The 16,960-nt window shown below is 40.4% G+C and overlaps 1 protein-coding gene across 6 annotated transcripts in view; it reads left to right on the forward strand.

The window, feature by feature from the left end:
* Positions 1-869: 869 nt before the first annotated feature.
* SEC22A (SEC22 homolog A, vesicle trafficking protein) overlaps positions 870-16,960 on the forward strand; it is a 75,256-nt gene continuing 59,165 nt past the window's right edge. The window contains exons 1-3 of one of the 6 annotated variants that reach the window (XM_063630171.1): positions 978-1,128; positions 3,662-3,758; positions 8,110-8,310. In XM_063630171.1, coding sequence (XP_063486241.1) covers positions 8,129-8,310 — 182 coding nt within the window. In that variant the 5' untranslated portion in view covers positions 978-1,128; positions 3,662-3,758; positions 8,110-8,128. Of the gene's footprint in view, positions 1,129-1,153; positions 1,364-3,661; positions 3,759-8,109; positions 8,311-16,960 lie in introns of those variants that run through there. The other 5 variants (XM_055260684.2, XR_010118476.1, XM_055260683.2 and 2 more) reach the window with 5 other exon arrangements.

The following is a 16,960-nucleotide window of genomic DNA, read 5'->3' on the forward strand; positions in this document are numbered from 1 at the left end:
CTCTTATTGGCCACATTACAGATTTCAGGCTGTATTTTGGAAGGTATCTTAAGGTCAACGGGCAAAGTTTCTCCTTGCTCCCTACACTCCATCCACACTGACTTCCTTCTAGTTCCTAGAGCACACGAAGTTCTTTCATGCCCCAACAACCTCATACATAATATTTCCTTGGCGGGAAACATTCTCTAAGGCTCTTTAATATGCCTGCAGCTTAAAAGGCACTTATTCAGAGGTCTTTTCCCTGACAGTCCAAAATTAATTGATCATTGCACCCACTAATTTTCCCTCCCAGTACTGACAATTTATAATTCTGTAACTATTTATGCTTTAATGTCTCTTGCTCCAATTACTCCTTAAATTCCATCAAGTGTTATGTCCACTCCTGTAACCCCGTGCTTAACACGGTGCTTGGCACATGGTAAACAGTCAGGAAATGCCTGTTTAATAATGCATGACCGATGCGAAGTCTGGAAGGGGTCGCAGGGTCAGCATCTGGCACTTCTCTGCCATGGTTAGTTTCCTTCTTGTGTGTGGGAATAGAAGGGGCCAGGTCTTCTCCTTGCTCACCCAGAGGGGGCTTTTCTCCCTGTCCCCTTTATAAGTGTCTGCTGTAGGGCCGCGTGTGAGAGACAAAATGCCTGCAGATACAGGGCGACGAGCGGAAGAGATTGGCCCTATTTCTTAAGTCAACGTAGTTCTGTCATCAGAGGACTCTGTACTTTTCTGGCGCAGGTGCGGGAGAAGCTGCCAATCTCTCCTGGAGTGGGTGGGACTAAGGAGGGCCCCGGGAGCTGGCGGGTTGTTGTGTCCTTCCTGCAGAACCCCATTGGCCCGGGCGAGCCGAGAGAACGGGGGCGTGGTTTGATTCTGCGGGCGCGAGCCACGTTGGACGCGCCGCAGCCCCGCCGAAAGGTCCCTCCCAGGCCCCACAATGCACTGCGGGGCGCGTCACTCGGAGCGGCGGGTCCCGTCTCGACAGGTACTCCCCGGCCCCTCCCAGTCCTCTTCCTTTCTTAGGGGTCGTTTGAATCCCTGCCGGCCTCTCCCCGCCTCCCGCAACAGCCTCGGCCTTCGCCCTCGGGACTGAAGACCTACCCCACCGGCAGGAGCCAAGTCCGTGCCTTTGGGGTGGGAGCCGGGGCCGCGGAGCTCTGGAGGGACGGGCAAGCGGGGACCCCGTCCCCTTCGACTTGAGGGTTGTCTGGGGCCACGCGGGCGGCGGTTGCTCCTGGTCTGAGCCGCTTCGGGTATTGGGCAGCCAGGGAAGGAGTGTCTGAAGGAGAGGGACGGTCGCACTTGGCTGTCAGCATGGTGGTGGGGATTCCCTGGCGTCCAGGTGTCAGAAACACGGTGATCTACCTGTGTAGGTGGCCCGAGAGAGCTTGAGGTGGCATTTCCTATTTCTTTTAGGCAGAATGGGACTTGAACCAGTGTCTTACTTTACGTCTTGTGGGGATGGAGTGAGCACTGAGCCCAGATATCTGCCCGCGTTGGCTCACGGAAACCTCTTGAGACCCTGTCTCAAGAGTCACTTTGGGAACGATGTGGTAGAAGGGAGACCTGAGCAATTGGCTCGACAAGTGGAGGAGGCTTCCAAAAGAAAAAAACGAGCCCCAGCTGGCTTGAATCTCTCTGCCAGTGAAGACAGCTTAAGATAATTTTTCTCCTGCTGCTTAGTTATCTGGATCATCCACCTGGGGCAGGGGGCGAGCTTGAGAACCAGTCCCTCCTGTGCCTATTCAGCCAAGGCAAAGCCTAGCCCAGAGCAAAAGTGTCAACCACCAGACTCGAGATGTTGGGATCTTCAGTCAGGGGAACAGCCACTTTTCAAACTCTGAGTCACTTTCCATGTTACTGATATTTGCTTACATGCTAAGATTGTAAGGAATCAGGCAATGCCTTAAACGGTACCTCCAATTTCTGATTAAGGTTCATTCAGTATTTGACTCTGACACCTGTGACCATATCCTAAAGTAATAGGACATTCGGGTATTTCCTATGTTGAAAACCATCACATCTGTTTAGTGCCTTTTTTTTTTTTTTTTTTTTTTTGCGTGCAACTGGTTAAAATCGAAGTATATCTTATGTTGGTATATGAAAGAGGCCCAGGTCCTATCACAGGGGTGCCTGTGACCTTCCTTGAGTGTCTCACAGAGTTGTTAGAATTGGGCCTGAGTTTAAATCCCTACTTTGTCACCTACGAGTTTAGGGATTAAAAAAAATTCCTTAAGCTTTCTGGGCTTGAATTTCCTCAAAGGTAAAATGGAACTAATAATACCTACCTCACAGGTTTTTGGAAGGCTTAAATGAGGTAATGTGTATAAATTGCGTGGTCCATGGATAGTAATCAATAAATAATATAGCAAATATTTAATATAGTGCTTTTAGCATGTTGCAATGTTTCAGGCGCTTTACATGATCCTATGTATGACAATAGATACTATTGTCATCTTTAAAACAAGCCTATGAGATAGATACTATTAGGAGCCACAATGTATAGATGTGGAAATTGAGATATAGAAAGGCAAAGCTTGCCCAAATTTACATGGCTGGTACATGGTGGAGCCAGGATTAGAACCCAGGCGGCAAGTGAATAGCTAGTTTCTAGATCCCTGGTTTCTTGCCTCTTGTTGGTTTTGGGAGACTGATGAAGCATAGTGATGTAGAGATACTAGAAACTTAGACTGAAGTACCAGTTCTGCTGTATACTAGCAGTGTGACATTGAGAAAGTGAGCCTTAGTTTCCTCATCTGTAAAATGGTGGTTCTACCTATCCAACTGTGAACTGTGTGGCACTATACAAATGTTGGGAGCATGTACTGGGGGCCCTGTCCTAGATGTGGGTAAACTCTGTTGTGAAGCCTGAGGTCTTATACATGCTGTGCAGTGCAAGCACCCATAATGGGAGTGTCAAACACTGCTAGTGAGGTAAAGGGCATAGGCAAAATGGCAGAAATTCCATCCTCTTTATCACCCAATCTAACCCTACCCTCAGCTAGCACTTTTAATAAAATAATATGTACCATATTAATATTGTTTCCCAAACTTTGGTACTGTCACATATGCAAGATAATTTGATAAGCAAATGAACATTAAAAAATTCTCCCAAAATTTTCACACACATACATATTTGAATGAAACAAATTCATTTAATTTAAATTAGGAGAAAAACTTAACATCTCAAAACTGATTTCACAGATATTATTGCTAAAAAATAAAGGACAAGAAAAGTCAATTCAAAGACCAATATTAGGTAAATAGTACAGGTGGATGAAGATAATTCTGAAAGTGGTACTTGGATGACTGAAGACTGGGAAGTTATGAACTAAAATAAATATGAGTGCTTTTGCCCGCAGTATAAAATGTTTTTATCTTAAAAGTGGCTTTGTGAAAGCATTTGGTTAGAATGTATATACAAAATCTACTTATATGTTGGGCTTTGTTTATTACCTTTTGAGAGATACCTTCCTGAGACATTGAGCCCATAATCATTACCCCCGCCAGGTTCTGAAGAAGAGGGATGTCTTGTTATCTTGGGTCCAAGAACTTGCTAACCACTACTACAGTAGTTTGGCATTGTGAGAACTTATTTTCCTCAGCCTTTACATAAAAGTTTACCCAGATTTACCTAGATTCTAACTTGTGCTTTTTCCTCCAACAGTTACTGATGGGGAGAGAAAAAAATACCCACTATTCAGGTTCCCTATTAGTTAACTGCTGCTGTCCAAAGGCAGGTGTAATATTTTCTCTTATTAAAGGTGAGGAGAAATGGCCCAGTGCCCTAAACATTTATCTATGGCCCTGATAAGCTAAAAACTCCTAAATCTTCCCATGCAATTGTTGTAATCTCTTGCTTTCCACAGCTCCACTGGTTCTTCCTTGGGATTTTCCCAACCACAACCCTCCTTATACCTTAAAGATACTTTAACCTAGCTTATGCCTGACATGGACAGATTTCCTTTTCTGCTAGCACAGTCCAGATAAGATTAGTTTAAAAAAACAACAACCTGTATTATGAATCCGTGGTCAAAAGAAAAAAAGTAGGGGTATGTTTATTGAATTGATGGAGAGACAGCTTAGCCTAAGGTGACTGGAGTCTGTCTACAAATTAGTTAAGCCTGACGTTGATCATTGGACATTGATCCCCGTTTGTCAGGCTTCAATTCAAGTGCTTTGGATGCTGAATCAAATTACTGTGGTAGAAAGAGGTTTAATTTTTTCCGTAAGAAAAATCTTAACTGTGGATAAGTAGAAACAATTCTCTGACAATCTTGTAATAATTTTGACAGGGAATGTAACTGCTGTGTTCTGCTTTTGGTTAAAGGCTAAAGTACGTATTAGGAAAATTTGAGGCTGGGTGCAGTGGCTCACACCTGTAATCCCAGCACTTTGGGAGGCCGAGGCGGGCAGATCACTTGAGGTCAGAATTTAAGACCAGCCTGGCCAACACAGTTAAACCCCATCTCTACTAAAAATACAAAAATTAGCCAGGCATGGTAGCGGGCACCTGTAATCCCAGCTACTTGGGAGGATGAGGCAGGGGAATCACTTGAACCCGGGAGGCAGAGGTTGCAGTGAGCCATTGCACTCCAGCCTGGGCGACAGAGTGAGACCCTGTCACAAAACAAACAATAAAAAGGAGTATTTGAAAGGTAAGTTTGTCCAACTTTAGTTTTCCAGTTAGTGAAGTGGTGGGCAACACACCTGCGTTGTTTGCTCTTTTCATCTGAGTTTCTCTAATTCAGGAGTGATGTTTCTTGATGGTAGGACTCTTCATTCCTGCTATCTGGCGTAATTCATGGGACACATTAGATATTCAGTAAATGTTTAACGAATGGAACTTACAAACTGCATTCTTTTTACAGTATGTGTTTTAGAAAGTATGGATCATATATTTATTGATCTGTCCTCCAAGTCACTAAAGAATAACTTTGAAGACTACATGAAATTTGGCAACCTATTAATAAAGTCTATTCATAATATTTCTATTAGGATCCTAGAGAGGCCAGACATAAAATAATACAGTCTACTTTTATTTTACTTTTTGAGACAGGATCTCTCTCATCACCCAGGTTGGAGTGCAGTGGCACAATCATAGCTCACCGTTGCCTCGAACTCCTGGGCTCAAGCAACCCGCCTGCTTCAGCTTCCCCAAAGCAAGGACTATAGGCATGTGCCACCGTGCCCAGCTGATTTTTAAATTTTTTTGTAGAGGCCGAGTCTCACCATGTTGTCTAGGTTGGTCTTGAACTCCTGGCCTCTAGCAGTGTTGGGATTATAGGTATAAGCCATGGCACCCAACCCAATCTACTTTTAAATACTAAAATATGGGTATTTAGAACTGTAAGTTACAACTCACCCTCAAATTAATTCCCAGAATGGTTATTGTGTTGCAGTGTACTTCTGGAAAGACAACAGTTTTATAGTTAAATGCTTAAGGGCATAAAGTAAGACATTTTCCTACTTTCTTACACTTAGGCTAAATGTTACCATTGTGATTTAATAATTAAATAAAACATGGTAAAAAAATTTAAAGAGGAGTTTATAGTATAGATATCTCTTTAGGGATCCCAGCTTTTTCATGCTACTGCTTTTAGGAGAGAAAAAACCTAGGTGAATGGAAAAAAACACTGATTGGGATATGTCACACTGGGACTTTAGTTTGAAGATTCCACTGTAGTAAAAAGACTAATTTGCTTCTGGATATTTTTCTCTTTAAATGAATGGAGGGGCTGGGCGTGGTAGCTCATGCCTGTAATCTCAGTACTTTGGGAGGCTGAGGTGGACAGATCACTTCAGGCCAGGAGTTTGAGACCAGCCTGGCCAACATGGTGAAACCCCGTCTCTACTAAAAATACAAAAATTAGCTGGGTGTTGTGGCGCATGCCTGTAATCCTAGCTACTTGCGAGGCTGAGGCATGAGAATTGCTTGAATCTGGGAGGTGGAGGTTGCAGCGAGCTGAGATCACACCACTGCGCTCGTCTGGATGACACAGTGAGACCCTGTCTCTAAATAAAGGAGAAAAATATTAAAGGGTAATGACACAGTAACACCTAGAGATTTCTCCTTTTTCCTCATGAAAACGGGAAAAAGGGATAGTGAACTTAATGCATTAGCTTTATTAGTTGGGTTAATTTTTATTGTCAGATCAGTTATCACCATGAATGGGAAGTCAGATTTTAACTTCACACAGCAGTGAAAACTATCAGCTCCTGATTTGCAAGCTTTGTAACAATTGGTTTTCTGTGTGTTTTTTTTTTATATATTACTAATTCATTTTTTCCTTTTTGGAATGAGATAATATTGACCTAGATGAAGTGGGCAGGTAAGGATTAATTTAGTCTCTAAGATACAATATTTTTGGAAAAATGCCTATGAAATTTTTATCAAATTTTTGAATTTTCACCAGTTGCCTCACCACTAGTTAGGAAGCCCTTAGTGACACTGTGCTTTGATGGCCTGACAGAGAAGAGTTATCACTTAATCTTAGATAGTGAACATGTTTTAATTTAATGTTTTAAAAAGTATGGGCCTTAGACAAGAAGCAGATTGTCAAGCCCTGTCCCACAGTCAGTGGTTCAGAATTTTGAGGGCAGAGCTCAGAAATCTGCTTTTTAAACTAAACTTTCAACTTCTTATGCAATCTGAAGTTTGAGAGCCACTGTGTATTTTTTGAAAGGTTGAGTGACTGTTGACCTGAGTTCCTTCAGACTGAGGCCTGTGAAGTCCTTTCATCTGTTTTTGTAAAGCAAGAAGAGAATCCAATAAAATAGGCTATTAAGATTTACTCTCTGGTAAAAAGATTGAGAACAACATTAAAACCAATATTCCTTTAGCTTTAGGATTTATTTTAAATAATTTTTTTCTGATTATAAAAGTAGTATATGTCTACTGTGAATATTGAGAACATTTAGGAAATTATAAAATAATAATTACCCATAATGCCATTTCTTAGAGGTGAGCATATTCTTAATTTGGCATCTTTTTCTGCATCCATTTTTCAATCCCTTTTTCAATCTCTTTATCTTCGTCTCTTTATCCTTATGTTTGCGTAAAACAACATTTGCAATTTTTATCCTGCTTTTTTCTCTTTAACATATGAGCATTTTACCACATTGTTAAACTTTCTCCACAAACATAACTTTTAGTTGCTGCATTATATTCTGTTATATGAATATACTATAATTTACTTAACCATCACCATTTTATAGGATATTTAGATTGCTTTCAGTTATTTGAGTGGAAGAATGTCTTTCTGTTTAAAATTTTGCCTGGATTTCTGATTATTTTTCTCAAGACAGGTATATATTTAAATTTATTGAGGTTAAAAGGTATGCCTTCAAACTCCTGTTGAAATTGCCAAATCATTTTGAGAACTGTTTGTACCAGTTTTTACTTCCATCTGTACTTATGAGAATGCCAGACAGAAGTATTATTTTTTAAAAACCTAATGTGGCTGGGTGCAGTGGCTCATGCCTGTAATCCCAGCACTGCGGCAGGCGCCTGTGGTCCCAGCCACATCCTATGCTGTGGCATGGGATCCCAGGCTGAGGCATGAGAATTGCTTGAACCCTGGATGGGGGATGTTGCAGTCAGCCAAGATGCGCCACTGCACTCCAGCCTGGGTGACAGAGCAAGATGCTGTCTCAAAAAAAAAAAAAAAAGCTAATATGTTAAGTGAAGCATAGCATGTTGTTTTAATTAGTTTTTTTTTTCCCTCCTGAGACGGAGTCTCACTCTGTCGCCCAGGCTGGAGCTCAGTGATGCTATCTCGGCTCACTGCAACCTCTGCCTCCCAGGTTCAAGCGATTCTCCTGCCTTGGCCTCTTGAGTAGCTGGGATTACAGGTGTGCACCACCGCACCTGGCTAATTTTTGTATTTTTAGTAGAGAAGGGGTTTCATCATGTTGGCCAGGCTGGTCTCAAACTCCTGATCTTGTGATCCACCCACCTCAGCCACCCAAAGTACTGGGTTTACAGGTGTGAGCCACCGCGCCTGGCCATTTTAATTACTATTCTTATATTACTAGTAAGTTGAACATTTTTACATATGCTTATCAAGTTTGGCTTTAATTTTTATCTAACCCAAATTGTTCATTTTGTTTTAGGTCTTCTCTGTTGGTTGAAATGTCTATGATTTTATCTGCCTCAGTCATTCGTGTCAGAGATGGACTGCCACTTTCTGCTTCTACTGATTATGAACAAAGCACAGGAATGCAGGAGTGCAGAAAGTATTTTAAAATGCTCTCGAGAAAACTTGCTCAACTTCCTGATAGATGTACACTGAAAACTGGACATTATAACATTAAGTAAGACTTAAGTTTGCTTCATTTGACTCACTTGCCCAGTAGTTGTCATTTTAATGAAGTTTAAGTGGTTGCAGTAGAAAGGAGTGATTAGGAAAACCTGTTCCAAGTCGAGCATCATATTGTTCTGAACTTATACTAAATAGTCATCATGTCAGCAGCAGCCTTTTTGTAGTTTCTTTGTATTTATATCTGGCTCTAGGAAATTTGATAGTTGTGCAGATCATAGATATTCCTCTTATAAGTTGATCACTAAATATTTATTTGCATTCTTACTTACCTAAGGTTGTAGTAAGCAAACTATAATTGGAAATAAAAAATTTTTACCTGATATCTGCCCTCAAAGAACTGAAGCAGCTTACATCTAGTGGGAGGGGGTAGCACTTACCACTGTATCATATACAAATCAAGTAAAACTGGGCAATGGGATAGAGAGTGACTATTTATGGTGGTCAAGGGACTCTCTGAGAGGGTGACATTTGAGCAGAGACCTAAAAGATGAGAGAGGAGGTAATTATATGAAGGATGCTGTGGATGAAGAGCAAGGCGGAGGTAGCAGCCAGTGGAGAAGCCCATTTTTACATACCAAGAGACAGAAAACCAGTGATCCTGAAGAATTATGGACAATTAATAGAGTTGCAGAAAGTGAGGCCAGAAAGGTAGGAATGGGGCAAGTTATGTAGTGAGTTTGGAGTCTATTAGTCTGCTTAGTCTAATGCAGTAGGAAGCCATTGGGTAGTTTTAAGCTGTAGAGTTACATGATTTCATTTGGCATAGAGTAGATCATTCTGCCTGCACTGTGAAGAATAAAGGAGAAAGTGGAAGCAGAGAGGTCAGATGGAAGACTCTTAGAGAAGTTCAGGTGGGGGTGCTGATTGTAATGAGCTAGGGTGGTAATGAATAGAAATAGTTAGATTGGGGCTATATTTTGGGATTAATACCAGCAAATTTTCCTACTGGATTGAAATGGGATGTGAGGGTAAAAGAATAATAATCACCTGTAGTTTTTTGGCCTGAGGAACTGGATGAATAATGTAGCTGAAATGAGCAAGAAAGGAAAGGATAAGTGTGTCTCATTGGTAAAAAGTAAGAGTTCTGTTTGGACATGTTAAATCTGAGATGCCCATTAGACATCCAAGGGGCACTGCTAAGTAAGCAGCTGGATATATGAGTCTGAAGCTTAGTGAAGAGGACAAGTATAGACATTTAGATTTGGAAGTCAGCTTACAGTTTGTGATTAAAACCATGGGAATGGATGAGACCACCTTAGAAAGCTTAGACGTGAAACAATTAGAGAACAATTAACATCTGATATCAAGCTGGATATTGATTACGCATACAGAAGGAAATGAGGTAAAAACACAGTCCATATAGGATATAATAAGCAGAGGGCTTCGTTGTTGAGATGAGACATGAGCCATGTCCTGAAGAATTAATAAGAGTTGGCTAAGGCAGGGAGGAGGGCATTCCAGGTGTATGGAGGAGAGGCAGAATAAGCAAAGAACATGACTTAGCATGGTAGGTGTATTAACATGCTTATCCTGGGTCAGTGGATGGTGATTTATGGATAGTTGTGAGACATGTATGATAATCATTGTGGGGCCAGATCCTGGATTGCCCTGAAAGTTCAGATTGAAGGATGTGACTTTGATGTAATATGTTATAGGAAGCTCTGCTGCAGGTTCAAGGGAAGTGACTTGATAAAAAACAATCCTGAGACAGTGGAACTCAGGGTGAGATGGATAGTCCATGAGGAGAGAGGTAAGTCAGAGAGGCCAACTTATTATTAGAGCCTGAAGTAAGAAAATAAACCTGCAAATGAAAATTAGAACACCAAAAGAACTAGAATGATAATGAGAAAGTTTGATTGGGGATCACTTTGAAGTTAGATCACTTCAAAAGAAGTGACCAAGCTGGATAGGATGGAATACCAGAGATGAGAAGAAGGAAGGGGCAAAGATGACTGAAGCCTTGGAATTGGACAGAATGATGGTGTCATTGCCAGAAATGAGATCTTTGGAACAGACTGTTTATGAGGTATGAGGCAGAAGAGAAAGATAATGAAGCTCCATTTTGATCATTTTTTTAAGACACTAGGGCTTCTTGCTCTGTTACCTAGGCTGGAATGCAGTGGCACAATGACAGCTCACTGAGCCTCAACCTCTTGGGCTCAAGCGATCCTCCCACTTCAGCTTCTCGAGTAGCTGGGACTACAGGTGCACACCACCACACCCAGCTAATTTTTTTATTTTTAGTAGAGATGAGGTCTCACCATGTTGCCCAGGTTGACCTCAAACTCCTGGGCTCAAGTGATTCTCCTGCTTGGCCTCCCAAAGTACTGGGATTACAGACATGAGCCACTGCACCTGGCCCACTTTAATTATTTAAATTGAGGTTTTAGGCCAAGCACAGTGGCTCACACCTGTAATCTCCGCACTTTGAGAGGCCGAGGCAGGCAGATCACTTGAGCCCAGGAGTTTGAGATCAGCATGGGCAACATGGGGAGACCCTGTCTCTACAAAAAATTAAAAAATTAGCCAGGTGTGACATAGTCCCAGCTACTCTGGGGAAATAGGTGGGAGGATCACTTGAGCCTAGGAGGTTGAGGCTGCAGTGAGTCATGATCTCACCCCTACATTCCAGGGTGACAGAGCGAGACCCTGTCTCAAAAAATACATATAAATAAAATAAATAAATTGAGATTTTGACAAGGTAGTTCAGTGGAGATGGGATAGAGATTTTGGAATCATTCACGTAGATGTGGTTGATATTGTGAGGGAAGAAATGCCTACTGGGTTCAGAGAGAGGCCCAGGTTAGAACCTTGGAGAATGTCCACAATTTCTTAGATCACCTGGATAATGGTAAGATAATGGCAAGATGTTATATTTAATTGGGGTTTCTGAGGGTTTAATTAGAAAATATTGTGAATATGGTAATTAAAATATATGTAAAATGTCTCAACCTACTTCTATTTTTTTAGAGGAAAAACTTGAAATATTTCATTATTTTATTTAATAGGCTCTGTTAGTGTCCTGGGTCATTATTCTGAGTTTTATTTGTGAATGTATAGTGGTATAAACAAATATCAAAGTTATAGGAGATTGGCTTGAATGTATATTAATTCTGGTAGGTGTGCTGGACTTAAAACTTTTGCAATTTTTTTTCTTTTGACTCTTTTTTAAAATTAAAAAAATTTATTTTGACTTTTCTTAAAAGTAAAGTAAAATGTAACATTTTAACATCCCTTCATTCTGTTTAACTGAAAATCCTAGATTTTGTATTATTTAGTTTTATTTAGTTGTACTCCAGCTTATTCCACACAAAGGATTTGAGGCAATTTAGGAAAAAAAAATTCAAGGGGCCAAGTAAGGGAGTCAAAAGAAGGAAAATAGAGATAGAAGAATAATAAACCGAGGTAACATTTCCTTCTGGAGATGCAAACTAGATAGTCCATCCATTTGTTAGATAAAGGTTGCAGATATTACCGTTGAGTTTCCTTGTGGCCAAAGCAATGGGGGATAATCCATAGGATTTAGCGTCCATTGGATAAAAACATTGTTTTTCCTGTTATTGAGACCTGAGGTAAATAAAGAGGACAGCATTTGGATAACATTCTTCCAGCAACCATAATTATGAGAGTTTAGGAGTGGGATAAATCAGCAGAAGTCTAATCTGGTCTAGTTCAAGAATACAATTCAGATAAGTCAAAAGGAAAAGATTACCTGGCTTTCCAGAGCCATGCATAGAAAAATGTCTGTGCATGTTTTTTTGTCCCAAACCTTCAATAAGGATTGGAAAACAGAAGTTCTAGTTCTAGTTCCTGACAAGGACCTGGATTTCATATATTTTCTATCATTGATAAGAGATCTTGTGGTTTAGTTTCTGTTTAATGAGGTTGTTACCTTATATGACAATGAGCTTAGACTGAAATGCGTAAAATTGAGAATTTGTGTGTGTTACCTGACTTAAAATTCTCACACCACAACTCTTTTTCTAACCACTATGAGTTTGCTAGATAAAACTCACAGGTCTGCTGTAGCAACATCATAGCACAGCCTGAAATTGCCACCGTGCTGTCCCTCTTTTCTCCTAGCCATATTAAATGCTTCTTTCCTTCAAACCCTACTTCTTTTGAATCACCTTCTTTCTCATTACTATTTCATGTCTCTAATGATCTCACTCCTTTCACAGATCACCTGTAAAACTCGGTTGACTGCCTTTTTCATCACTTATTAAAATTTCTTATTTTTAATTTATTTTTTTTATTTCCCCATCCTCTCTTTATAACAGGGTTGTAACTCATTGAGGGAATTGATCTGCCATGGCTTATACTATTTTTGATTCCTCAACTCTTGGCATTGTGGTTTTCAAATTTGTATAGAAACTGAGGTACTCTTTCTTTGCAGAATCTCAAAATCACTGAGTGTATAATTATGTACCAAATCAGTTGATACCTCACATGAAATTCTAGTTGAATAGGCAAGGGAAGACCAGAGTTTGAAAGAAAAAAAAAATCAGGGGAGTAACATTTAAAATTGAGATAATTAGGCTGGGTCTGGTGGCTCACGCCTGTAATCCCAGCACTTTGGGAGGCCAAGGCTGGCAGATCACCTGAGGTCAGGAATTTGAGACCATCCTGGACAACATGGTGAAACCCTGTCTCTACTAAAAACACACACACACACACACACACACACACACACACACAAAGCCGGGTGTGGTGACGGACATCTGTAATCCAAGCTACTCAGGAGGCTGAGGCAAGAGAATCACTTGAACCCAGAAGGTGGAGGCTGCAGTGAGCTGAGATCGTGCCACTGCACTCCGGTCTGGGTGACAAAGTGAGACTCTGCCTCAAAATAAATAAATAAAATTTAAAAATAAAATAGAGAAAATTCCTTTAGTTTTCTCCTCCTCTGTATTGGGAAAATGATGAATTTCAAATGAATGTAGTAGCTGGATACTTCTGTTTCACCAATGAAGGACATTCTGTGGAGTATGGCTTGAGCTAGCACAGTTCCTTGCACGTGTCGTAATAGCTACTAAATGAGGGATGGTTGTTTTGGGAATATGACAGCATTCAGAGTGCCAGAGAAACCTTGTTGATTGGGCAGGATGGTGTGTAGTGTGGGGTATTCAGTTTTGTGATTTCTCACCTTCTGTAGTGATATTCCAATTCTCTCTCTATAAAATTTTAAGGAATTCATCTGTTTTATAAGTCGAAGGGTACTTTCCTTAGAATGTAATTAATTTTTAATGAATAAACTTATGTTACCACTTAAGAAAAAAAATGGCTAAAGTAAGTATGAACCATGTGAAAATTAGGTTGGGTCATCTGAGATCTTTAAAACTTTGCAATTGGCTTTAGAGATTTAAAAATCATAGTTGTACATTTTGAAATCTCTTTATTTAAACAGTAAGACACTGAAAAGACAAATACCTTTTGGGAAGCCAGTCATATCCTATTGTGAATTTTAGTGCAAGAAGTAAAATTTTTTAGTTCTTTCACTGTGAATTCATTTGAAGCCGGATAATCGCTGTGAGCCTCCTAATGTTCTTTCCTTGCCCGAGGGTTCACTTTCTCCCTATGCGCTACCTCCAGCCAGGAATACTATTTTAGACTTACCTGTATTTTAGCTTTAGTGTCTAGCAGTGTTTCCCTTTCACTGTTTCGGGATATTTTCTGATTACTAGAGTAACAACTTAAACTATAACCCAATTATTGAGTACTTGCTATTGCCAGGTACTTTACTGACATTATCATTAAGCTTTTTAGCAGCTCTGTGAAGGGCTGTTAAATAGAGCAGAGCAGAGGCAGACACACAACTCACATTAGCTTAAGGAAAAATGGGTATTTTGAAAGGTAGTGGTGGAGCTGGCTTCACAGATGTTATCAGGAATCTTTCTCATTTTTACAGTCTCTTACCTTTTGCAGATAGATACTCTCTACGACTTGAAAACACTACACAGACAGCTCCAGGCTTACTTCAGTCCAACTGAGCAACTCCTCTCCATGTCTCAAGAACAAGACATTGTCTTTGCTTGTATAATTGACCATTTCTAGACTGATTAATCATTGTGGTCAGAGGGGATGAGGTACTCTTACTTGGCTAAGACTGCATCACATGTCCTTACCCCTTTGAGCTTTACCAAAGCCATACAGAATGGCACTGAAGGTAATTCCCCAAAGGGAAAGAGGGAAGGGATGCTGGGCAGATAGATGCTGGGTAGTGCTATCACTACCCTATTTTACAGATAAGGTAAATGAGACTTAGGAATGTAAAGCAGCTCCTTCAACATCACAAAAATAGTAAATGATATATATGAACCACAATCTTTTGGATTCAGGAGTCACATTATTATCTGGTAAAACATGGCTGCTGCTCTTTACCCTTAACCCCTTTCTTGGCAGCATGTGTTCCTAATTCTCCTAATTCTTTTTACCTTTTATGGAGAGAGAAATGAACCAGGGAAGAGAATGAAGGGAAATACCACCCCCCTCTTTTTTTGGTGGATAGTAATGAGGAACAGAGTATGTGTGAATCCTAAAATTGATGGGACAGCATTGTCTCATTGTAGACTAGGTGTTTGACAGGGAGAGGGTGTGGCAGGGAAATGCAACCAACCTATAGCTACTAAATCAGTTGGGGGAACGAGATAACCTGGGTATTCGATTTTCCTATTTTGTCTCATTACTAGCATCACATTCCTTTTCTCCTGCTTATTATGGCACAATGTACAGCTTTTCAGCCCCATATATGTTAAATAGGCTCTTGTGAACTGGCTTGGGAACCTAATTACTATTATAGTACAGTTTCTGTGGGAAAATGAGATCTAGGTGCAATAAGCTTTGGGAAATATACCCAATATGTAAGTTAGGGATTATCTGATCAGTTATCTAAAAAAGTCAGGATCTTCATTCTCTGGAGTGTGGCTGTGTTAGGGAAGTGAAAAAGGGTGAATTGGGAGATTAACTCTGAAGAAAAGGAAATAAAGATGTCAAAGGCAAACTTTGCTTGTTCTGTGTTTTATCCAAGTCTCTCATGGTGTAATTACCATTGGCTTCTTAAAATGATCTCAGATTCTCCTTTAGGTTACTGTTGTAAGTTACCATCATCTGGCATATTTCATATTAATAAATATTTTCCTTTTTAATGATGTTAAAATTTGTGGCTAAAATGGGTCTTTTATTCATAGGATGATTTATTCATGATTTGGCGCTTCACCATTGGAGGGTAATTGAAAGTTGGCCATGTAAGAAAGGAGTAAGTGAGAAAATAGAAAGTTCCTGGTAAAATGCTACATGTAGTGGACACTCAGTGTTACTGAGACCTCATTCTTATCTCCTTACTGTTCCACTAGTGGCAAAGTCTTTTGTTTTCATCTTGTTTTCTATGAGACATATATGGTGATAATACAATTCATAAGATATGCTCACTTTGTTAATGTTGAGCCTATTTAATATTTTATTTTTATTTTTAGAGATGGGGTTTTGCTCTGTTGCCCAGGCAGGAGTGCAGTGGCACAATCAGCTCATAGCACCCTTGAACTCCTGGGTTCACGCGATCCTCCTGCCTCAGCCTCCTGAGTAGCTGTGACTATGGGTGTGCATCACCACACCTGGCTAATTTAAAACAATTTTTTGGAGAGGTGGCATCTCACTTTGTTGTCTAGGCTGGTCTCGAACTCCTGGGCTCAAGTAGTCCTCCTGCCTCAGCCTCCCAAAATGTTGGGATTACAGGTGTGAGTCACTGCGCCTGGCCCTGTTTAATATTTTAAAGTTTCAACACTTTATTTTAGAGAATGGAATTCAATGTGGAAGGCTTTATTCCAAAACATTTTTTTGAGATGGAGCCTAGCTCTGTCGCCCAGGCTGGAGTACAATGGCACGATCTTGGCTCACTGCAAGCTCCGTCTCCTGGGTTCAGGCCATTCTCCTGCCTCAGCCTCCTGAGTAGCTGGGACTACAGGCGCCCGCCACCACACCTGGCTAATATTTTTTGTTTTTTGTTTTTGTTTTTTTTGTTGTTTTTTTAGTGGAGACGGGGTTTCACCATGTTAGCCAGGATGGTCTCGATCTCCTGACCTCATGATCCGCCTGCCTCGGCCTCCCAAAGTGCTGGGATTACAGGCGTGAGCCACCACGCCCATTCCAAAACATTTTTTATACTTGGCAAATTTAACAGTAGATTAGAGATGGTATGTCCTATTAAAGAACTTTTCTGCACCTAGGAAAGCTATTCACTGGGCAAATGTGACTACAAAGGATAAGCAGAGTTTCTATGTATAGTGGCACAATTATAGCATGAAAATTACATGTTATATGTAATACAAATAATATATCAGTTCATAAATCAGTTTGTAATACTATATCATTTGCTATCTGTGTACCTTGTCATTTAGCATGCTACATTTTATATATATATATCTTGGTTTGTAAATCACTGTGATAAGCACATCGTCAGTAATAGTATGGTAAGCTCCTGGCAGGCAGGGACTATATCTTTGACATCAGAGCCTATGAAATAGAATGCTGGGCCTATGCTAGGTGTTTCTATCTGCTGAGAGGAAGATATTTGCTATTACTAATTATTTAGTTTGGTGCAACAGGCCAGAGTTGTCCTAATAATGTCAGTGTTTAATTGGTGATAT

Source organism: Symphalangus syndactylus, chromosome 21 (assembly GCF_028878055.3).
Source record: "Symphalangus syndactylus isolate Jambi chromosome 21, NHGRI_mSymSyn1-v2.1_pri, whole genome shotgun sequence".
Taxonomy (NCBI): Eukaryota; Metazoa; Chordata; class Mammalia; order Primates; family Hylobatidae; genus Symphalangus; species Symphalangus syndactylus.